Here is a 24,012-nt window from a genome sequence, read left to right on the forward strand (position 1 = left end):
GAGTTACTGGAAATGAACTCAGGTTCTCTTCAAGAACTGTACTGGCTCTTAATAACTGAGCCACGTCTCTAGCCCCAGGTTTTTTGTTTTTTTGTTTTGTCTTTTTGAGACAGGGTGTCCCTGTAGCCCCAGCTGACCTGGAACTCACTATGTAGACCAGGCTGGCCTTGAACTCACAGAGATCTGCCTGCCTCTGCCTCTGGAGTGCTGGGATTAAAGGCATGTGCCACCACGCCCAGCTAACCCCAAGTTTTTTAACTACCAGATTCACTAATTTTATGTAGCTTGTCTTCAAATCATTAGATTGCACCCAACTTCTCATTATTTTTAAATAATTCTCAATAAATATAGACTAAAGGTGTGTACCACCACTCCTGGCTCCTAATATATATATTTTTTATGTGTATGAGTATTTTGCCTGCATGTATATAAGTGCATCCGTGTCAGATCCAGAAGAGGCCAGAAGAGGGCGTCAGATCCCCTGGAACTGGAGTTACCGATAGTTGTTAGTTGCCTTGTGGGTGCTGGGAATGGAACCCAGGTCCTCTGCAAGAGCAGCCAGTACTCTTAGCCTGAGCCATTTCTCCAACCCCAAGAAACATTTTTATGATATTAACATTACATTTATCCTGATTTAATCAGATCTCTACTTATTGACTAAACATGCTGCCTAATTAAATTATTTTGGTGTGTGATTTCTTAAAATTTTTATTTATTTATTTATTTTTTTGAGACAGGGTCTCAGTATTGTAGTTCAGGCTGGCCTTAAATGCATATTCCTTCTGCCTCAGCCTCATTATTTTTAAATAATTCTCAATAAACATTTTATATGTGTATATACTATAATTATATACCACACTATAATTATAAGTATGTGCTATCACATTTGGCTCATGTTCTTTGTTTTTAGGGTGTGTGTGGTGGTGTGTGTGTGTGTGTGTGTGTGTGTGTGTGTGTGTATGTATGTTACAGCATATGGCAGACAGAGGATAGCCTTCATAAGTCACATACCTCCTTCTACCATGTGGGCCCCAAGGATTGAATAAAGATTGAATCCTTGTTAAGCTAGGCTTCACAACAAGTACCTTTAGCACTGAGCCAGATCTTGCTGGCCCATGTGCTTTTTAAAATCAAGTTCAGAAATATTCCTAACCTGGGCATAGTGGCTCTCACCTGTAATTCTGGCACTTGGGAAGCTGGGGCAGGAGGATTGCTGTGCACAGTTTGAAACCAGCCTGGAGTATATAGTGACTTCTGGGTTAGTTAGCTGTAGAGTGAGACCTTGTTTCACAAACAAAACTGTGTATTCATTCCTGAACTAGGACTATAGCTCAGTGGAATGGAGCTTGCCTAGCACACATGAAGCCCTGAGTTTGACCCCTAGTATCACACACACACACACACACACACACACACACACACACACGGTCACTCTCATACACAAATTTCCTTAGTTTGTTTGAATGCTTGCATATTTGTAGTCCTCTTTTTTAGAGTTCCATCATAAGATCCATTTTAATATCTCTCAGCAGCAGAAACCCCTTCTGTGACTGTGGTTACAAGTGCCCGAAAATTAGGTGAACCTATCCGTGCAGCTATTCCTTTACACCCACCCTACCACCCTTCAGAGCCTCGGGCACCTTGCCCCGTAGGAAAAGAATACCATCGATCAAGCCTCTACACCTCTGCTGTGACTTCTCCTGGAGAGCACAGGGCACTTTCTTTGGTAAGTGGAAAGGCTTTCTCATAATTGGATAGAAGCCCATATATTGCTTATTTTCGGTGTTGGCAGTTGAACCCAGAGCCCTCACATATGCTGAGTACACACTCTCCCACCGATTTATGCCCCAGTCTCAGGAATCCATCTGTTTAAAGGTCTCTGCTAGAATGGTAGTCAAGTATATTACATTGATCAAATATTATGCCAGGCATGATGGCATATACCTATAATGTTGGCACTCAGGAGGGAGGTGAATCTCTCTTGAGTTTCAGGCCAGCCTGCTCCACAGGCTGGAGTCAAGTATATTACATGGATCAAATATGGCAGGCATGATGGCACATAACTAAAATGTTGGCACTCTGAAACAGGTGACTCTCTCTTGAGTTTCAGGCCAGCCTGCTCCACATAGTGAGACTCTTGCCTTTCAAAATAAATAAAATAGGGGGCTGGAGAGATGGCTCAGCAGTTAAGAACACTGGTTGTTTTTGCAGAAGATCCGGGTTCGAATACCAGCACCCACATGGCAGCTAATAACTGCCAGCTAATTACTCCAGTTCCAGGGGATCCGACAGCCTCTTCTGACCAGTGTGGGGATTGCATGACACAGGTGCACTTACCTACATGCAGGCAATACATGCATACACATAAAATAAAAATAATAAAATTTAAAAATAAATAAAAGCATTGTACTTCTTAAAATTTACCTCTATGGGGCCGGGGACATAACTCAATTGGTAGAGTGCCTACCTAGAGTGCACAGATCTCCAGCACTTTGTAGTCATCCCAGGGTGGTGCTCCATGCCTGTAATCCCAGCACTCATGATGTAGAGAAAAGAAGATTAAAAGTTCAAGGTCATTGTCGGCTACATAGTGAGTTTGAGGCCAGTCTAGACTACAAGAAACTCTGTCTTTAAAAAAAAGTTTCCCTCTGTTTCTTCCTGCATGTTTGTCTAAGCAGATAGGGGTAAAGAGAGCTAAAAAGGAGCACAGAGAGAATGCTGCTTTTTTTGCCAACCACAGTTCTGGGTACTTTCTAGGTATTGAGCAACTTAATTCTCAGACCAGTCCTAGAATACATTCTATATTCTCATGAGGAAGCTCAGATAGAGAAGTTACTACTTCTTGGAGGTTACATAGCAGAGTCAGAATTTGAGCACAGGCATAGACTTCTGGCTTCATATTGTATATCCCTAATTAAATAAGTTTTGAAGATGGCACGAAAGAACCGTCCACCTGTATTCCCACTGTCTGGTGTGAAGTGCTTTTACTATCGTCACCTACTAGTTTCTACTGTCCTTGAAAAAATAATTCCCTTTTTCATACAGTATCTTGTCCCTACCTCCCTGGAAAGAGCAGGCAGATATGTGTTAGAGTAAATCTATAAGCAACCATACATTCTCATCATTAAAAAATTCAAAAGATGCTAGAAAGGAAGGAAGAAATAAGCATCATTCACATTGTATGGCCATCAGTCTACACTTTATCTATTCAGATAAAAGAATGGATAGATTGAAAAAGAAGACAGCACTGAGTGTGGTGGCGCACGCCTGTGGTGGCACACGCCTGTAGTCCCAGCACTCAGAGGCAGGCAGATCTCTGTGAGTTCAAGGCCAGCCTGGTCTATGTAGTGAGTTCCAGGACAGCTGGGGCTACAGGGAGACCCTGTCTCAAAAAGACTGAAAAAAAATAGAAGACAGAACTAGTGTGATACTAGGATTCTGCAGAATCTCGGGGAGGTGGTTGACAGGAAGGATTCTGAGTTTTGGTAATATGCTGTTTCTTCACCTGGGTGGCAGTAGGTGGAATTACTCACTTTGAAGTCATTCATTGAACTGGACACATACTCCACATTAAAAATGATTTTTTAAAATGTGAGTATATTTACTATTTACTAAAAAATACCCAGTTAAAGAGAAATAAAGATACCAAAGTGAAATTGAAAATATAATCAAATACCAAATGAATGCTACTTTACAACAAGAAATATTTTCTAACCAGGTGTGGTGGCGCTTGCCCAGAGTCCCAGTACCCAGAGGCTGAGACAACAGGATTGAGTGTGAGGCTAAGCTGGGTTACCTTGTGAGTTCCATTCCAGCTGGGCTATGAGACCTTGTCTCCAAAGTGAGTAGGAGTGGGGAAGAGTCAAAGTAAATGTTTTCTGAAAGATTTCCTTTAAGGTTAAGAAATAAATTATGGGACTAGAGAGATGGCTTGGCAGTTAAGCACACATACTGCCTTTGCAGAGGACCAAAGTTTGACACCTACACACACACACACACACACACACACACACACACACACAAAAAGGGTTTATTTTGAGGAGTGTTTCTTCATTGTTTTGAGTATTTCAATTTTGGACAGTTCCTGTTAGCTTCTTGACATGAGAGAGAACTTGACTGACTACATTCCACATGAATTTGATAATTTTTTTATTGTTTATGTAAAATAACCACTATTCAGATAATCATAACTGCCTGGTGTAGTAACTCACGCCTTTAATCCCAGCACTCCAGAGGCAGAGGCAGGCACATCTATGTGAGTTCAAGGCCAGCCTGGTCTACCTAGTGAATTCCAGGCCAGCTGTGGCTACAGGTAGTAGACTTTGTCTCAAAAAGACCAAAAAAAAAAATCATAACTCCTGAATTTCATGCTTACAAATGTTTCACCTGCCTTTAGATTAGCCTGGCACCCTGAGCCATGCCTTTTCATTAAGCACATGTTGACAGACATTCCTCCAGTCCGTTGACATTAGGTGTCAAGGTGGTGTTTTGATGAGTGCATTTTTTTTTTTTTTTTTTTTTTTTTTTTTTATGTGTTTTTGTGAGTGCCTTTTTTTTTTTTTTTTTTTTTTTTTTTTTTGAGACAGGGTCTCCTCATAGCCCCAGCTGGCCTGGAACTCACTATGTAGACCAGGCTGTCCTTGAACTCACAGAGATCCACCTGCCTCTGCCTCCGGAGTGCTGGGACTAAAGGTGTGCTTCACCATGCCCAGCTTGAGGAGTACATTTTAAAAATAAACATGGATTTGGGATGGTGTCACGAGCCTATACTTGTCTCAGTACTTGTGATGCTGAGGCAGGAGGATTGCTTAAACATGAATGATGCCAGCCTAACAAGATAGCAAGAGCTGATTTCAAACAAACATGGAGGTTGAAGGAACTAGCTGTGTGCCACAGGTCCCCCAAGAATCCTATGTATCTTTGTGGCTTTTTCTTTCCTTTTTATTTTTTATGTGTGTGAGTGTATTGCCTACATGTGTGTAAGTGCACCCATGTTGTGCAGTGCCCATGGAGGTCAGAAGAAGGCGTTGGATCTCCTGGAACTGGAGTTACAGTTGTTAGCTGCCATGTGGGTGCTGGGAATTGAACCTGGGTACTCTGCAAGAGCAGTCAGTGCTCTTAACCACTGAACCATCTCTCTAGCCCTTTCTTTCTTTTTTAATTGATTTTTATTTTGTATGTATGAGTGCTTTGCCTCCATGTTTATAAGTGTACTCATGTATGTAATGCCTGTGGGAGCTAGAAGAGGGTGTTGGAATCCCTGGAACTGTAGTTGTGGATGATTGTTAGTTGCCATCTGGGTGCTTGAAGCAAACCCAGGTCCACTAGCAGTGAACCAGCTAATGCTCTTAACTACTGAGCCAACTCTCGAGCCTGCCCTCCCCCTTTTTAAAGATTTAATTTATTTGGGTATAGGGGGTGAATGTGTGTCTATGGATCCCCACAGAGGCTAGAAGTCATTAGATCTGTTAGAGCTGGAGTTACAGTAGCCACAGCCGGTCTGAAACTCACTGTGTCAACCAGGCTGGTCTCAATCTCACAGAGATCTACCTGTCTCTGCCTCGTGAGTGCTTAGGATTAAAAGCCTGCACCATCATGCCTGGTTTCAAACCACCTTTTATGTGTATGAGTGTTTGCCTACTATGTGCACCATGTATATGCCTTGGTGCCCATGGAGGCCAGAAGAGGGCATTAGATCCCCTGGAACTGTACTTAACAGATGGTTGTAAGCCACCATGTGGGCGCTGGGAACTGAACCTAGTTTCTCTGTAAGAACAGCAAGTGCTCTTAAATCTCTCCAGCTCCCAAATCAACTTTTTTTTTTGTGTGTGTGTGTGTGTGTGTGTGTGTGTGTGTGTGTGTGTGTGTGCACATGCACATGTAGGCCAGAGGTCACCCTTAGGTGTCATTCCTCAGGAGTTGTCCATCTTGTTAGGATTATCTCTCACTGGGACTGGAGGTGCTGATTAGGCTTGGCCAGTGAGTTTCAGAGGTATGCCTATCTCCCCAGTGCTGGAATTATAAGTGTATACCACCATGCCTAGATTTTTATGTGGGTATTGGGAATTGAACTCAGGTCCTCATGTTTGTACAGCAAGCGCTTTACTGGCTGAGCTATCTCCCCAGTTCCTCAAGCCAACCTTTTTCTGTTCATAGGAACCAGATAATAAAGCTGTCCTAACTTCTACATTATCTAAAGATGACGAACCAGAAACATGTCTATCTCTGCCTCAAAGCCCTAGGACAAGGAAGCTTCCTAAAGGAAAAAGGTAATATTGCTATAGACTTCAGTGTTTACAGTCTATTTGTAAAGGGCTTTGGAAAATAAAGAGCGCTGGTGAGATAGTTTAGTGGTAAAGGCACTTGCCACCCAAGCCTGGACACTTGAGTTTGATGTTTGGAACCCATGTAAAGATGGACGGAGAGAACCAACTTCACAAAGTTGTCTCTGACCTCACATACTCTGTGGCACCTCTACCCCCATACTAATAATTTTTTAAAAAGAGTATACTTTGCAAATTTAGCTTTGGAAACCAGTATTAGTCATTCTGAATTAAGTATGTACCTGGATAGGTAATTGTCATATGGCTACTTTCATTACAGAAATGAAAACAGAGCTGTAGCTTCCTCAAAGGATTCACCTTTACCTGAGAAGGCAAGAAAGGGGCTAACAGCACAGGAGCTTCATGAAGTGTCAGAGAAACTCTCTCAGCGGCTCTCTGAGCTAGACTGGGCAAGTCTTGTTTTTAAATATCTGTTGCAATTTCTGTGGTTAGTGAGCATTTCATTGGAAGCCGCTGATCTGCCCCAGTGGAAGATGTAACCTATGCATAGGTACTGGAAACTGAGTTGTGGCTTGGGTACTATTTAAATGTTCCAAAAGTCAAGCAGGAAGGACAAAACCAATGGCGTCTTAAGCTTTTCATGATATAACCAAATATGGCACAGATTTATCTAAGTTTTACTGAATTCTGATGAAAATGGAATCAATAATTATGTTAGGCCGTTTATTTCTGTGCCTATACACCTTTGTTACTAAAGACAGATACTGGTATAAAATTGGATGGATCACAGGTTCTCAAAAAATGCAGTGGGGTAACAACATGAATGGATATGTTAAATCTGTCACTAACGTTCACTGAAGCTGAATGGTCTGTAACACTGATACCCACTCTTTTTGTTATTGCTTCTCTCTTTTTTTTTTTTTCAGACAGGGTCTCACTATGTAGCCCTAGATGGCCTGGAACCTAGCCTATAAATGTCACAGACATCACTGTCTGAGATTCCAGCATCTGGGAGACTGAGACAGGAGGCTCTTGAGGTCCTGGCCAGTTTGGTCTACACAGCGAAATCCTATCTAGGATAAAACAAAAAAATAATTAAATGAAATAAAATAAAAACTAAATGTATAGGTATCTAAAAGCTTATTAGTGACTGTCAAAACTTTTTAGAAGGTCTGCTCTTTATTACCAAATTATACATCCTGCTTTGAAATCAGTGAAAGTTGTTGAAAGGGATTTTCTCAATAGATGTTAAAAAATGCTCTGGGTGATCGAATAAAAGCTAAGACTGACCATAAAGATGGCAACACCGGGGATGAAGAGGTGGAGAGTGGACATGAGGAGATCCTGTCTCAGCACAGTGACAGCATCATGGAGTATGGGCTGAAGAAACCTAGGCCAGGTACTTAGCAGAGAGGCCTAGAACAGGCAGCTCCTTGTGCTCATGACTTTCTCATTTTATGTAAGGATCATAAAAACACTGAAGTTGGTATTTCTTTCCTACCACTATCCTTATACTGTCAGAGCTTACACAGTACTTGTCTAAATATATACTATTGCTTTCTTTTTTAAAATTTACATACTGTGTATATTCTATAAGTTGCTTTATTCTGTTTTGTTGATAAAGATCAGCTCATTTTAGCTGCTATGTAGCTAAATTCATAGTGTGCCCTGTTTGTTTTTATTTTATGTGCATGAGTATTAGGCCTGCATGTATGTATGTAAGTGCACCTGTGTCCTGTAGTGCCTCTGGAAGCCAGAAGAGGGTGTTGGGTCCCCTGGAACCGGAGTTAATGGATGGTTGTTAGCTGCCATGTGGGTACTAGGAATTGAGCCCAGGTCTTCTGCAAGAGCAGCCAGTGCTCATAACCGCTGAGCCATCTCTCCAGCGCCATGTGCCCCATTTGTATAAACATGCATATAACTGCCCATTAGAGAAGAATTGAGACTACTTCGACAATGCTTAGCCACATTAATTTTTGCTTTCAACATGCTGCTTGTAAGTATTTATAAGGTATGTGTGTGTTTACATTCCATTTTCAGGACCTAGACAGGTAAAAGGCTAGCAGACACAGCCCAGATGATTTACATTTTCTCCTTTCCTCTGTTCTCCCCATGACCAAGGGCACATTCCATAGAACTTTGTGTAGTATGTATTTCACATGTTGAATTCAATCCAAAGTAGAATGTATAGCCTAAGTACTTGTTTAAACAGTAAACATTTTAAGTGTATGTGTGTGTTTATTGTGTAAGGTCATGTGGATGTGTACACATGGAGGGGTGCATGTGCATCTGTATGCACATGCATGTGGAGGCCAGAGTTCAACATCAGGGCCTTCTTCAGTTGCTCTTTTTGAGACAGGGTCTCTTACTGAATCCTGATTTGGCTGGCATTGAGTTCTGCACCCTTAACAGTAGTTACAGATAGACACTGTCACAGCTGTTTTTTTGCATGGGTGCTGGGTGTCTGAACTCAGGGCTTCATGCTTGTGCAGCAAGCACTTTACCTCTCCTGCCCCTAACAGTCCTCATTTATGTATGTGTGTCTGTTTGGTATGACTATACGTAAAATGACATTAACTTGTCATTTTGATTCTTTCTGGATTTGATAAGAACCAACTGTTTGGTTTCTAGTTTAACATTTCTGACTCTTAGGAACTTATGATAAATGGTTTTTCTATGTTGCAGAACTTTCCATGTTCAGAAAGCCACCTTATAGGTCCCATTCACTGTCTCCATCTTCAGCAAACAAACACAAACAATTACAGACAGAGAGAAGAAGGCAGTGCAAGGCAAAAGGAACAGATATTCTCCACTTCCGAGCAAAGGTACGTCCTCCTTTCCTGACTACTGTTGGGTAGCAGGTGATACCGTATCCCCTCAAATTAGATGCTACAGTGACCTTCATGCCATTGACCAAAGGTCTAAAGTGTGTTCACTATGCGTTGAGTTGAATGGATGGCAGAAGAGTTATGTGATCTAGCGTTATGCTCCCATTAGGGAACAGAAAATTACAGTCATGAAATTATCAAGATAACTTGGTCAGTGTTCAGTAGACTTAAGAAAGAAGAAGGCCATGCGGGTTGAGATTTTCAGACAGATCTTCAAAGGTAAAGGGAATTAGGGTGGATTAAATGTAACGAGTCACTTGTATTATAGAGAAAATGAGAAAGTGCTCATTAGAGGATGTGGCGGGGCTCCATCAGAGACTGGTATGATTACCAAGGAAGATTCTGCTGTGGAACAGAGATTTTGAAATGCATGAATTTAGAACACTTAGTTGTTTACAGTGAAAACTGGAGTTAATTCAGATGTCTTAAAATAGTGATACTCAGGGGTTGCTGTGCAGGTTGGAGGACCTGAGTTTCACCCCCAGGTTCAGTGAGAGACCTTTGTTTCAGAAAAGAAGATGGAGAGTGATTGATGAAGACACAAGTACATATACACACACGTGTACACAAGCATACACAGTTAGGATATAACTTCATAACTTTCACTCAGAGGAGTATCATAATGATGACAAAAACCTGTGAGAACAGCCATATCTGTTAGAACATGTATTTATAAAACAGCATAAAAAACTTCTAGAATGGTGAATGAACTTGACATTTTTAGGGTAGGAGTCTAGATTATTTTTTTCTCTTCATCTGAACTTGTATATGTTTTTTTAGCAACTATACTATTATATGACCTTATTTTTTCTAGGCATTAACAGAAGCATTTGAAAGGGAACTTACTAAAAATAAAGTTCAAGAGAACATTGGACTTGGAGGGACAAATGACGACAAGGAGGAACCAGTGGGTAGAAGTCTCCGCTGTAATAAGTGTCACTTGATCAGATCAGTGAAAAATACAGATCATCTTTTTAAAAGAAGAAAACCAACAGGGCCTGGGTTATTAGCTTTGCTTTTAGGAAAGGTGGGGTTTCAGTTCGTGACATAGAGTTTCCTTTATTTTGGGACTAGTCAAGCTGCTTAGATACAGCCAGAAATGGTACCAAAGAAGTCTAGTGTTTTTCTTTCTGCCTAAAACTTTCTTTGGCCTTCAAAGGTTTTTACTTAACTTAATAATGAGTTAAAATATGATGGAGACATAGACAAAGGAGTAAGGGAAATAGGAACCCAAGTGCTCTGTACATACTGTGAGAAACTCTGAGCCTGTCAAAAGATGGTTAGTGAAGGGGCTGGAAATATGGCTTAGCAGTTAAGAGTGCTGGCTGCTCTTACAGAGGACCTGGGTTCAATTCCCAGCACCCACATGGTGGCTAACAACGATCCATAAATCCAGTTCCAGGGGACTCCAACGATTTCTACTGACCTCTGTGGGCCTTGCACAACATGGGTGTACTTACATACATGCAGGCAATACACTCATACACATAAAATAATATTTTTCTTAAAATTTGAAGAAAGCCGGGCGTGGTGCTGCATGCCTTTAGTCCCAGCACTTGAGAAGCAGCGGCAGGCGGAGTTCAAGGCCAGCCTGATCTACATAGTGAGCTCCGGACAGCTGGGACTACAGGGACCCTGTCTCAAAAGACCAAAAAAAAAATTAGAAATAAGGTGGTTTGGCTAAAGATACCAGCTATTTTTGTCAATATGCAACGTTGAGATGATTGTATAAGAGTTGTTAGACCTCTTTCTTACTCCTGTTTTACATCTGCCTCTAAGGAAAAAATATACCAAGAAGTGATTCCTAACAGAACTCCAAAACGTAGTCAGCCCCAGAAGATTTACTCCAGGAAAACCACAGCTCAGAGTCCAAAAGGTGGCCTCTTGAAGTCAAATAAAACAGCTCCAAGTAAGGACCACAAAATTGTGCTTTGTGGAAAACTGGCATCCTTTGAAAGAAAGCGCTCATTATCACTGCCGTATAGGCTAGTTTTCTGTAGAGAACTAAATTCTTAGATGTGAAACATCTACAGAGTCATCTGTGGAACTAAAGGAATGCCAGGCCATGCCAGTGCTCCAGGTTGAGCCTCTCTGTTCTCTTGGTCTGCTTGCCTTTTTTGGTTGGTTGGTTTCTGGGAATTTAGCAGGCGATGCACCAAGGCAAGCAGATGGCTGCCCAGCCTCTGTAGGCTGGACAGTTGGTGCCAATGGGTTAGAGCCTCAGTGTGAGGAAAGGAGGTCAGGAGAAATGCCAGGCTTCCAACTAGGCTCTGTAAGAGCCTTTTTCTTCCAACCATATGCCTCCCAGAAAGGCTGAAGACTCTTCTGTTTTCAAAGTGAAGCTTCTATCCACAGGCACTGAGGCAGCTCAGTAGTTAGAATGGACTCGTCAGGACTAGCTAGTCTGAACTATCCAGCTTGTCTTCACCCTCAACAGTAGTTGGCTTACTCTGATCAAAGGAGGAATGTAAGAGTAGCAAATACATTTGGAATGGCTCTTTTTGGGGTCAGCATAATGCTGTCAGGGAGGGTGAGGGTTCTCATCAAGTGGTCAGACTATGAGCATCTCATGTTTTTCTGCAGTAAAAGTCAGTGAACACAGTCTCCTGCCCCTTATGCTGGAGTACTTTCCATTTCTCTATGTGTCTGACCCAACACTAACCAAAATGTGGAAACAGCAAATTGCACAGGTTGAACAGCTCAAAAAAGAGGCATATAGAGAAAACCACTCCAAGAAGAAATTCCAGGATGAAGTAAGTTACTGTCCTTTTGAAGTGTGAGAATATAAACCAGACGGGGAGGGCTTGAAGAGCAGCATTAACCTTCTTGCCTTGTGTCCCCCTTAAAGATAGAAGAATCCCTGAAAAGGCATGACCTCCTCACTGCCCTTGGCAAGAAGGAGTATGAGCAGAACAGGAGACTGGTATGTCAAGAACAAGCTGGGAAGTACAGTTTTGTGGGTTTTTTTTTTTATTTGATCTTTTTGAGACGGTCTCCCTGTAGCCCCAGCTGGCCTGGAACTCACTATGTAGGCCAGGCTGGCCTTGAACTCACAGAGATCCACCTGCCTCTGCCTCCCAAGTGCTGGGATTAAAGGCGTGCACCACCACGCCCAGCGGGAAGTACAATTTTGAGCTTAGTAGTTAGACTCTTTTATTTGTTCCCACTAGGCAGCACAGACTGTTGTAGCACTTGCCTGAAGGAGCATCTAGGACTTTAACCCAAAACTGCATTCCAAAGACAACTCTGAAAAATACTTCCTCCAGTGACTGGCAGAATAGTCTTTATTACTGCCATATGGCAGTTTTCAGTCCACCTTTATAGTAACAAATTAGAAATGGTGTCTATGAAATGAAGAACCCAGGCTTTCAGATGTTGTGTGACTTGCCCCGGCTAAAATGAGCAAAAGGTGCAGTTGAGATTTTAACCCATTTCTGTCTCCACACCTCTGTGGACCCTTCTAGGCACCAGGTAGTTGTGCTTTTTGCCCTCTCCTGTTTTCTCTGATCCCAAGCAGGCAGCTGAAGTCATAGTAAGTTATATTGAAGCCAGCTTCCATTATAATTTGGATTGGAACTCATACTTAACATTGTCCCCGATCAGGATAGTAAAGGGAAATGGGAGTTCAGTCTGCCAAAGGAGAGTACTTTAAAGGCCTTGGCTGAGTGTGGAGTAGAGAGAAGCAAAGAAAACTGTAACCCTGCTGCTTCAAAAGAACTGTCTGTGGCTCTTTCCTGTGGACAAGAACACTTGACTTGGAGGCTTTCTGTACATTGCCTCATTTCACTCTCCCTACTTTGTCATGGATCATTGAATTTCCTTAGTGTGGGCCTAATTAAATACTCTTGATGACACAAACTTTGCTTGAAAGTCTCAGTGCTGTTTTCCTACTTTGGTTTAACTGACAGGTATGGCTTAGTGACTACAGATGGAGAAGGGAGATGAGACCTCCCCCCCAAGGTTCTAGGGTACTTGGGGTCCTGTCTGCTCTCTGCAAAGTGGGATCTGTCAGTGCTGCTTTTCAGACCTAGGTGACGAAGCTGCAGAGGCTGCAGGGCTTCTGCAGGCCAGTGGTCTCTTATACTATGGCCAAAGCCATAGGCCACTGGCTTTGCATGGTCAGCCTACAGTTCATGATGGAGAGTTGAGGGGATTAGAGTGAACATGCACGTCACACCTTCTGCTTGTCTTCATCCCTTCTTCTGTCCTTCCTTTCTAGCAAGACTTCAAGGACCGCATTCGTAGACAAAGGTTGACTCAATCAAAGATAAAAGAAAATCGACAGCAAACTGTTCGTGCCCAGAAATACTATGATGATTATAGAGTTCAGTTACGTGCAAAGATGATGAGAATGAGAACCCGGGAAGAAATGGTACGTGTGCCTTTCTGTCTAGCTTTGCTATGGTGATCTGTGTTGATGTTTCAAGACCAATTTCTTTGTCTAGACTCTACCTCATTTTGGATTGCAAGTCTTAATGACGGCCATTGACAACATGTACATTACTCAGCTGTGCATTGCCATCTAGTCTTGGTCTTTATGGCCTCATCTTAATTTCCTCTGACTTCCTACACATAGATATTCCTCCAGTACAACTACCTTAGGGGTTTGGGAACATACTGCAAGAGACTGGAATTAAGGTATGTTTGTACAATGTAAGAATCCACCTAAAATAAAGCGGTGGGAAGAGGAGAATCAGTCTCTTTAAAGGATGTGACTCAATAAGTTAACCAGGCTCCAGTGAATGAACCCACACTGAAGGACATTTGGGGACACAAATTAACTCTGTGGGCCTTATGTATATATTCGTAATATGTATTGTACATATATACAATACATAATATACATAAGACCTACAGAGTCTATATACATACATATACATTTATATGAGTACGTTAAATTAGGTGGGGGGCAGTAAGGGGAGGTGGGAGGATCTGAATACCTTCAAATTATATTATATGGAAACCATAAACATTCAATAAAAATTTTTAAACCAAAAATAAATAAATATTAAAAAAAAAAGAAATATATAGCAGGGTGTGGTGGCAAATCCTAGCACTCAGGAGGCAGAGGCAGGAGGATCTCTGTGTGTTCAAGGCCAGCCTGGTCTACATAGTGAATTCCAAGCCAGCTGGGGCTACAGGGAGACCCTGTCTCAAAGAAAAAAAATAAGGAAAATAGGAACAGCTGGGCTGTCTTAACTAAGTTTTGGAGACCCCAAACTATCAGTAAACTGCATTTCTATAGTAAAACTTTATCATAGTTAAATTGGATCAAATATTCCGAAACGTTTACTTGGGAAGGCAACGCTAAGGCTTTGGGAGCTAATACAGGTAATGAATGCACAGCTGTCTAGCAGCAGTTTTAGCAAGAATTCTTATGAAGGGAAGACAACTCTGGGCATATCAAAACCTGTTCAACAGCTGCTTTATGGGGGTTGCCTGCCCAAACATTGACCCCCTCATCTTCAAATATGAACTTTTTGGGGTTTTTTAAATATTTCATGTGTGTGAGTGCATGTATACAAGTGCACCCTTGTGCGCAATGCCCACAGAGGTCAGAAGTAGTCGGATCCCCTGGAACTTGAGTTACCATGTGGGTGCTGGGAATTGAACCTGGGTCCTCTGCAGAAGCAGCCAGTGCTAAGCCATCTCTCCAGCCCCTGGATATGAACTTAAGTGCAGAAGCATTTGTTTCGGAATTATTTTCTGAAAGCAGTAAAGAATATATGGTACATGAGAAGATGTTGAGCACCACTAGTCAGCAGGGATATACAAATTAAAATCACAACCAACAGCACTCACACCCACTAGGACGGCTAAGATAAAGAAGAGATTGTGAAGACAGAGAAGTTGGAGCTTTCCTGCACGGATGGTGGGGTTGTGTAATGGTGTAACTGCTTTGGAAAAGTCCAGCAGTTCTTTAAAAGGTTACCAGAATGCAGTATAGCATTAACATATATATCTACATAAGAACCTCTACATAGATGTTCATAGCAAACATATAATAGCCAAAAAAGGAGAAATACCATATCTACCAACTAATGAAAAGATGAACAAAATTTATATTTATACAGTAGAATATTGATAAAGAATGACATAACTAATATATACCGTAACAGTGTAGTCTTCAAAAAAAATGCCAAGGTAAGGAATGTCCAAAATAGACAAATCCACAAAATATTTACATAGTGAATTCTAGGCCAGCTAGGGCTACAGAAAGACCCTGTCTCAAAAAAAATAAGGACCATAGGAACAGACTTTTTTTCCTTTCCACAAACTGAGGGAAGGGGAAAATGGAAAGTAACTACTGGTGGGTGTGGCGCTTTTGGGTGTGTTGGAAATGGTTCAAACTGCTATGTTACATAGCTTTGAATTTACAAAAACCTAGTACTTTACACAGCAGTTATTAAATTTCTCAATGAAAGTGCAACATAAATTTATTTTTATGATAAACTGACAGATATTTAAGAAACTGTTTGAAGAAGGTTTACAAATTCAGAAGCAAAGATTACGAGACCTAAGAAACTATGCCAAAGAGAAGCGCAGTGAAGAAAAGAGACAGCACCAGAATGAGCTGGACTCGATGGAGAACTACTATAAGGACCAGGTGGGCTTGTGTTGCTGACATTACAGTGTGCCTGATCCTGACCACCTGTTAAACTGGCTTAATCCATTGCCAGTGAGTCTGCACATTAGTGCAGAGCTTTGAATTGCTGTACAGTTAACACTGATCCCATTTTTTTAAAAAAAAATGATTTTACGTGTATGAGCAGTAGGTAGGTGCACCCATGTTGTGCGATGCCCGCAGAGATCAGAAAATGGCATCTGATCCTCCCGTGTGGGTGCTGGGAATCAAACCCAGGTCCTCTGCAAGAGCAGTCAGTGTTCTTAACCGCTGAGCCATCTCTCCAGCCCCTACACTGATCCCATTTCTAAGACAGAAACTTAAGGTGAAATAAGCTAGTGTCTGGCCATAGTGTACGATGTGTGTTGTGCTATTTCTATTAATATTTAAAACAGTATTAGGTATAAGAATAATGACTTTTTTTCCTTCCCCATCAACAGTTTTCATTGCTGGCAGAAGCCATATCACAGGAACATCAGGAACTCAAAGCCAGAGAGAAATCCCAGGCTCAGGTAATAAACAGGACAGGAATTAACCAACTGTATTATAACTTTAAAGTAATGGAGAGAATACTAGTAAGAAAATCCATCTCTGTTTAAAGCCTTGAATAAGCTTAACTTTAGCTGTTCTGGTCTAAGAAGCACTACTGAATTATTAAAATTGTTGGAAGAGCTGGTAGGTGGAGGGGATAAAAATAGATGAGGCCTGGATGAGTGTTATGAGTCACAGGATGATACCACTTCTCTTTTAGACATTACATAAGGTGAAGAGAGAGCTCAGAGCAAAGATGGAGAAGGAAATCCAGCAGCTGCAGTACATGATAACACAGAGTGACGACGATGCTTTCTTCCAGGAATTGGAGGCTGAGCGCTTCAAAGCTCGGCTGCAGCTGGCTTCCTTCCAGTACAGTAAAAATCCCTTACCAAGAGGCCAGACTTCATAGATGATGTTTCCAGAGCCTTTATAATATGGCTGGAGTTAGAACTGAGCCAGTAGTCTTTTTAAAAGACAGTTTTTTAAAAAATGCCTATCTACACTTAGTTTTCTTTTTAAATAAACTTTTCTTAAAAGTTCGGAAAGTCTTTTTTGTATTTTTATTGAATTTTTGTACAACACCTTAACCATCTTTATACCCTTCACTATCCACACCCTCCTGTAGTGGTGTGTGCTGCCTCTGTGGGATTTCATGAATTCTGTCATTTGTGTTAAGGCCTATCAAGTTAAGTTAGTGTCCCCAGACATTCCTCAGTGCAAGTTCATCCACTAGGGTCTAGTCAGCCTATCTAGATTGTTTTGTTTTTTTGAGACAGGGACTTCCTGTAGCCCCAAGTAGCCTGGAACTCACTATGACTTGGAACTCACAAGAGATCCACTTGCTTCCCAAATGCTGAGATTAAAGGAGTGCACCACCACACCCAGTTTAAGATTTTTAAATTTATTTTATGTGTATCAGTGTTACACCTGCAGGTGTGTTAGTGCACCCATGTCATGCAGTGCCCACAGAGAGGACAGAAGAGGGCGTTGGATCCCCTGGAACTGGAATTATGGATGGTTGTTAGCTGCCATGTGAGTGCTGGGATTCAAACCCCAGTCTTGGGCAAGAACAGCCAGCTCTTAACCACTGAGCTCTAGCCCCCAGAAATTTTTTTTTTTTCTTTTTGAGATGGGACTGTGTGTAGCCCCTGGCTGTCCTGGAACTAATGTAGACTGGGCTGGCCTCGAACTCACAGAGGTATGCTTGTTGCTGCCTCCTGAGTGCTGGTATTAAAGTTGTGTGCCAATATGTCCTGCCAGGTAGCAAGTCTTGGTTGAATAGCCAGCTCCTGAAGCCTGTTGCTGAAGGTCAACAAAAGTCTTAAAACGCCCAGGACCAAGACAGCATCCAGCTGCCCTGCAGACTGGATAAAGTGTCTGTAACTGCGAGTCACCAGGGACTGTCTGAACTGTAATACACCACTGCTATTCCCACTGCCTTTCCCAGATGTTCCATTCTATAGCCTCTGTGTTGAGACTCATGCAGGCCACATTCCAGATGAAAAAAAAGCACATGTTCCTTTTTCTACTTGTGTTTAGCTGTACTTTCATCAACTGGCATTTATGATTTGGGAATCATACACCTTTAATACCCATGGCTTCTAGGGAAAAAGGAACTAAGTTCTCCATGAAAATATATTTAGATATATATTTCATTTGATTTTATGTGTATGAGTGTTTTGCCTGCATGTATGTATATGTACCACGTGTACAGTGCCCTCAGAGGCCAGAAGAGGGCATCCAATCCCCTGGAACTGGAGTTATGGACAGTTGCTAGCTGCCATGTGGGTGCTGGGAACTGAACCCCAGGTCCTCTGTAAGAGCAGCCAGTGCTCTTAACTGGAGCCATGTCTTCAGCTCCCAAGCTCACCTTTTCGTTTTAAGGATTTTTATTGCTCAATACCAAGGCATGCTGGCAAATGTTAGGTCCTTTATCCACCACAGCTCTGCCATGCAGACCCTGGGCAGACCTGGTTATAGACATACATTACACTTTTCCACTAACTGTAGACAGCTCAAAATCCCACTGCCTCACAACCCCACAAGCACTGGAAACTTGGCAGGTTGTCATGACAGAAGAGCTCACCTGCCAATGACTGGGCTCAAAAGAGACCTGCATCCTCCTTTTCCTGCTATCAGCCTTTGAAAAGCCAAACATACTTATTTCTTAAAAAAATTAAAAATTCAATATTCTTAAAAACTTTTGATGCTGTGACAGTGCAAACAGCATTCATTTTATTGCTCAACTTCAGCATGGGCACATACATAGTTAATTTTTAAAAACCATTTATACAGATGTTATTGATAAAGCTCATGTAGCGAGTGAAAATACAAAGAATATCAAAGCTAAAACATTCTGTAATAAATACACATACAATGAAAACGATAAAACTTTGTTTTTAAAGTCAGTTTGAGAGAAGGAAGAATATTACATAAAGTGAACTAATTACATCTAGAAATAAAAACAACTCAGCATTTGGTACAATCATCATCCTAACGTGAGAACGTTAAATACCACAAATGGCACCCGTTGACAGGAAGCTGCAGCTGAAAGGCAAGCGGGAAGGTGCTCCACCACACGCACCCTGAAGGTGGCTGGAGGCATCTCGAACTCCCACCAGTGTAGTCAGTCCAATGCACCAGAAGTTCAAAGCAGATTTAGTGTTTTCAAAGAAAGCAAATTACATTGTATTTAGAAATTTGTGCTCTTGACTGGAAATGCAAGGAAGTAGGGAGTAGGAAGACTTGGTAAGAAATACAGGGCAACAAACTGCAAAACAAAATGTACACTATACACAGCACTATTTTAAAACTCTTTACACCAAGAAACCAGGCAGGCCCTCTGAACCCAAACTTGGCTCTGTACTGCATATGAGCTCTACAGAGTAACCAGTGCTCATACTAAGCATTTATAATGGTAAGGGACTAGAAGAATGAGGAGTGACACCACGTATCTGAAATAACACAATTAGAGAAAGGAAAAGAAAAAGCCAGGGAGGAGGGCCATGTGGAAACAAACACAAGTTGGAAGTCCAAGTTCAATGGCATTGGGGGGTTTTGTTTGCTTAGCACCTATTTGGCAGTAATCAGGTAATACAATTTTGAAGTTGAAATCTAAATCATGTTTTCATGTCACATCTGTGTTACACAGGGTGACCTACTTTAAAGCTGTATGAAGTCACTGTTACAAAGTTAAAAGGCACTCACAAAGCGATGGTACTTGCCTGCTTTACGCTCTTCATGAAAACAACTGGAGTGGCATCTCATATTACCAAATCCTTGTTATGATCTCCTTTCCCTTTTTAATGCAGGGCCTCATGGAGCCAAGGCCAGCATCAAACTCACTATGCAGCTGAGGCTGGCCTTAACCTCCTGATCCTCCTGCCTCTGCCTCCCAAATGCTGGATTACAGGTATGTGCTGCCTGGCTTATCTATAGGATGTCAGTCAATTTGTTAGGAAAGGTTTGGTTAAGTAGGTACGAACTGCACTAGTGCTTTAGTAGAGAGATGGACCTGCAACCAACAAGGTGCAATCCCCGAAGCTGAAAAGGACTGGTGATCAAAGGGCACGAAAACTATTTCTGTACATTTCAAAAAGTTCTTCAGTACTACTAAGAACAGGAAAAACAAAATGTCTGAGAAGAAAGTCACTGCACAGTTACAGCTATGACTTTTAGTTGTCAAATTTGGCCAAACAAAATACACTTAAATACTAAGAAACTACAAAAGTAGTCCTCCACTTTTTTAAAGCAGCAAAGTCTCCTTTTATCCCCCCACCCCCCAAATGCGTACTTAGAATTCAATTTCCAGAAGGGAAAGACAACTGCTCTGGGGAAGGCTGGAGGATGGGGTGAGGATCCTGCTCAAACACTAACCGTGCCTTCCTGCCCTTTGTCTCTCCTCAGACCCTTACCCCTCAGGCACCTCTGAGGACCCCTTTGGTTTCAAGAACAGACAGGAGTCCACTGTATCACATGAAACAGAACACACAGGCCTATTCTCTATCTCACCAGAAGTTGCTATTCTTATTTCACATTGATGTTTTTAAAAATAGTGCATCTTTTTGATGACTGGTTTTTAAAATCTACCTGTACTTTAGATTGTTGCAATCCCTTGTCCCAGAATTTTGGTTGCCTTCTGAACATCATGGGACATGTTGTACACCTTGAAAGCTCAGCCTGAATACTAAGCACTGAGGCAGCCAGGACCCCACTTCAAATTAATTCCAGTTTTAAAGTAATTCATACAATAGCGACAGTCACTCTTCCTGGGGGTTGGGAGGGGGGTGCGACATGTAGGATCTGCTGTGTACTTCAGGCTGGCCTTGAACTTGAGCTTTACTCCTCCTGCCTCAGCTTCCATGTGCTGGGACTTGACAAGTATGTGTCATCATAGATTTCACTCATTTTTAGCTATCACATTCCCTACCCGTCATCCCCAGAACTACCTCCAGTTCATCTTGTGAGGTAAAAGCAGGATTTTCTAAGCTTGCTAAATAATCTTTAGAGCAAAAATTTTCATAATTTTAGCTGAGTAAAATCATCAGCAGGCAGCTAAGCAAAGCTTCAGGATGGTTTATGTGACAAACTTTAAATTAGATGCACTTACTAGAGACTTTGGTTTATAGAAAATAGTATATATATTAAAGACAAACTGACCCAGCAAAGAACGAAAATTCCATCCCATCACATGCTTCAAGAAGCTACAAAAATGCAGTATTTCAATTTAAGATGAAAAGTCAATCCAAAAATACCTGATCCTATTGATTCAAGTAAAAAACATTAGGTTTTTAAAAAGTCTTAAAAACAGAACACATCTTAATGTAGCAAATAAACTAATTTTAAATGGTTGCATTAGGAATTTCCAAGGAATTCACACTTGAAAAATATAAAAACAACCCACTTAGGCTAGGTTGACCCACATAATGCAAAATATAATGCTCTGCTGTAGAAAAAACATAACTAAACATGTAAATGGCTTAGTTTTCTTAAAGGTAACAATTCTTTTAGCCAATTGTTTACAAAGGTGGGATAATTCAAAATAACTTTATTTCATTTACAAAGAGCAAGTACAGGAGCTGTTCAAAATCATGTATTCAATTGAAATGAAATGTGGTTTGTAACGACTGCTGGAGTTGTCCTGATGTGTGTGATACTTGAGTTTGTGAAGCGATTTGAATAGATTACCTTTTATAAAAATAGTAGTCTTTAAGTGTAGAATACTGCCTGACTCTGGAAATGCAGGGAGTCAGCATTCTTTAGGTTCAAGGTATTAATTTTAAGTAGCAGCTGAGTGTGTCCTCATGGCAAAGCATAAAGACCTTTATTTTTCCTTGAAAAGGAATTTTAAAATTGTCCTTTCCCCTCACAGTGTCTACATTGTAAAGGGGGAGTGTCCTGTACTTCAGCATTCTTTGAAGTGCTGCTAAAAGAAGGCTGTCAGTGAGGGGTATAAATAGAGTTCTGGGAAAGCCCTCGAAGCTCATCATTCCACAGCAAATCCGCATGTCTCTTCGATGGCTGTTAGCAGCTTTTCATAGAGCTTTTCGTAGCTTTCATAGGGCGGAATGTCTATTCGATTGAAGCTGTGAATAAGCAAATCAGACTTTATAATCCATTAAAAGAATAAGTAAACTGACTCGGCAAGTATGTATTTGTACAGCCATGGCATTCTTTGTGGCACACAGAAAACTAAAGTGGTGATTCCTCTAGAGTGGAGATTACCACTTTGGAGCCTTCCTGCTAATTTCTGAATAATCTTAACTTCTAAATCACTAAAAAGAGTTGCTTATCATTTAAAGGTTCTCTTACTAGTAGGAATAGTCAACAAAAAGTCAAATCTGTACAGAACACCTACCTACATTGATGGAGAAAAAGCTATGAAAATAACTCACCAAGTGTGGGCTTTTGGCAAATTGTTCGTGCAAGCATCAATCTGGTGTATGGTAAAGAGCCGTGGGCCTGCAGCACCTGCCAGTGAAGGGAATGTGGGTCAGATCACTGCAGGTACATGTGTCCATCTCCGGAACCTCAGAATCAATTGGTACATAAACCACAGGATCTGGGGGTAGGCAATGTCCTAAATCCACTCAGGATACCTCAGGGCAACAGGAAAAGAATCCAGGTCTTCAAGGTTGAAACTGATCTTGGATAAGGCCAAGTGTCTCAATAAGTTAGCATTTCAATTTGAGAAAGTTTGTAACTAAAATCTTTTTGCCAATTTGTCTTTTATAGAAAAATATATCCCAAAAGAATGAGGAGGAAATTACTTGGGCAAAAGCAAGATAAAATATACATTTTGGTTTGCTTTGTTGTGTGTGTGTGTGTGTGTGTGTGTGTGTGTGTGTTTTGTTTTTTTTTTTTTAAGCTAGGACCTGTTTGGCCTCAAGACCCTCCTGCCTCAGCCTTTAGAGTGCTGGGGATGACAGGCATATGTTCCCATGCCTAAAATACACAATTTGAATCATACTCAAAAGGATGACAGCCTAATGCAAATGTAGGTTTTGTGACTCAAACTGAGCGCAGTCTACAGATACATTTCAGTTAACACACATAATCTGTACAGAAACAGGAGAAATACAACCTCCAGCTCTCCAAACAGAGGGGAGCACAGCTCAAAGGAAGGTTGGCCCAGGGCTTTCACGTGCTCACTGCAGGCGGCACTGATGAATTATGTACCAGTCTTACACTATCTTCCACCCTCACCAGCAGCTTTGAAAGTGAAAAACTTCGAGGTAAAGGAAGTAACTGCCACCCAGTGAAGCATCACAATCATTAGTGATGTTACCAACTAATCCAAAAATTACACAGCTATTCCATAGAAAATAATTCATAAACCTGGAAGAAGGCTGTAAATCAATAATCTGAAGCCATGCAATCATTAAAGGACTCTGACCAAACAGATGGCTTCCACAATCCATGCCGCCTCTATTAAAAGTAAGTAAAGCAGGAGCAGCCCAGGTAGGGAGAGGTTTTGCCAGGGTGAGATGTGACCACGGAAGTGGACAGCTTCCCTGCAGAAAGCAAGGGGACCAGAAAACGAGAGGCAGAGTATCAGCATGCACGTTCCACCTGACATGCGGCACTCACTACAATCAGAGAACCCACAGAAAAGTCTTTCAGGAAGGGAACAAGAGAAGAAAGAAGGGACGGTGGCATGAGTTACAGACATGAAACAGTTAAAAGACAAATCTGTTTTTAACACTTGGTCTATAAACATCAGTATATAGCAGTTACACTCGCCCACCCCTGCTCATGCCTGGTCCCTGTCTGTCCCCCACAGTTTTACCTTGTAGTGCTTTGAAGCCCTGCAGAGGCACTCTAGAAGAGCCTGTCACGAACTGAAGCAAGCGTGCTCGCCGCTCTTCATCAAAAAACTCCACAGCTTTCCAGAACCACTTGACAATGTTGCTGTCTGGTGTACAGTGTTTTAACCGGGTGTTGACTTTCCAGTCACTCACATCTATCTTGCCAAGTCCACAAATAATGAGCTGTTGAAATAGTACACAAGTGGTAACCCAGTGGAGACCAAAGCCAGGCCTCCAACCCCTCATCGCAGAACTTTAGATTTGCAGTGAGGGTTCTCATTGGTGGCATAAGACAGAATTGTCTGGAAAGTTTTTAAAAAATATACACAACAGAGCCTATGCCCAAGAGACTTTAATTCTCTATGTGTGGGTGG

The 24,012-nt window shown here is 41.6% G+C and overlaps 2 protein-coding genes across 11 annotated transcripts in view; one reads left to right on the forward strand and one right to left on the reverse strand.

Annotated features, from left to right (window-relative positions):
* The window catches only part of Cep95 (centrosomal protein 95), a 37,076-nt gene extending 20,268 nt beyond the window's left edge, over nucleotides 1-16,808 (forward strand). For 2 of the 6 annotated variants that reach the window (XM_029567614.1, XM_029567616.1), the window contains 13 exons: nucleotides 1,530-1,726; nucleotides 6,157-6,269; nucleotides 6,604-6,733; nucleotides 7,530-7,683; nucleotides 8,970-9,109; nucleotides 9,987-10,199; nucleotides 10,952-11,081; nucleotides 11,756-11,925; nucleotides 12,021-12,095; nucleotides 13,392-13,544; nucleotides 15,633-15,779; nucleotides 16,238-16,309; nucleotides 16,549-16,808. In XM_029567614.1, the coding sequence (XP_029423474.1) occupies nucleotides 1,530-1,726; nucleotides 6,157-6,269; nucleotides 6,604-6,733; nucleotides 7,530-7,683; nucleotides 8,970-9,109; nucleotides 9,987-10,199; nucleotides 10,952-11,081; nucleotides 11,756-11,925; nucleotides 12,021-12,095; nucleotides 13,392-13,544; nucleotides 15,633-15,779; nucleotides 16,238-16,309; nucleotides 16,549-16,740 (1,886 nt within the window). In that variant the 3' untranslated portion in view covers nucleotides 16,741-16,808. The remainder of the gene's footprint in view (nucleotides 1-1,529; nucleotides 1,727-6,156; nucleotides 6,270-6,603; nucleotides 6,734-7,529; nucleotides 7,684-8,969; nucleotides 9,110-9,986; nucleotides 10,200-10,951; nucleotides 11,082-11,755; nucleotides 11,926-12,020; nucleotides 12,096-13,391; nucleotides 13,545-15,632; nucleotides 15,780-16,237; nucleotides 16,310-16,548) is intronic. The other 4 variants (XM_008841600.3, XM_029567615.1, XM_008841602.3 and 1 more) reach the window with 4 other exon arrangements.
* Nucleotides 16,809-18,543: 1,735 nt separating this feature from the next.
* Smurf2 (SMAD specific E3 ubiquitin protein ligase 2) overlaps nucleotides 18,544-24,012 on the reverse strand; it is a 116,392-nt gene continuing 110,923 nt past the window's right edge. For all 5 annotated transcript variants that reach the window (XM_029567613.1, XM_029567611.1, XM_008841606.2 and 2 more), the window contains 3 exons: nucleotides 23,620-23,821; nucleotides 22,226-22,301; nucleotides 18,544-21,916 (listed from right to left, as the gene is read on the reverse strand). In XM_029567613.1, coding sequence (XP_029423473.1) covers nucleotides 21,817-21,916; nucleotides 22,226-22,301; nucleotides 23,620-23,821 — 378 coding nt within the window. In that variant the 3' untranslated portion in view covers nucleotides 18,544-21,816. The remainder of the gene's footprint in view (nucleotides 21,917-22,225; nucleotides 22,302-23,619; nucleotides 23,822-24,012) is intronic.

This window comes from Nannospalax galili, unplaced genomic scaffold (genome assembly GCF_000622305.1).
Source record: "Nannospalax galili isolate Female #2095 unplaced genomic scaffold, S.galili_v1.0 scaffold661, whole genome shotgun sequence".
Classification (NCBI taxonomy): domain Eukaryota; kingdom Metazoa; phylum Chordata; class Mammalia; order Rodentia; family Spalacidae; genus Nannospalax; species Nannospalax galili.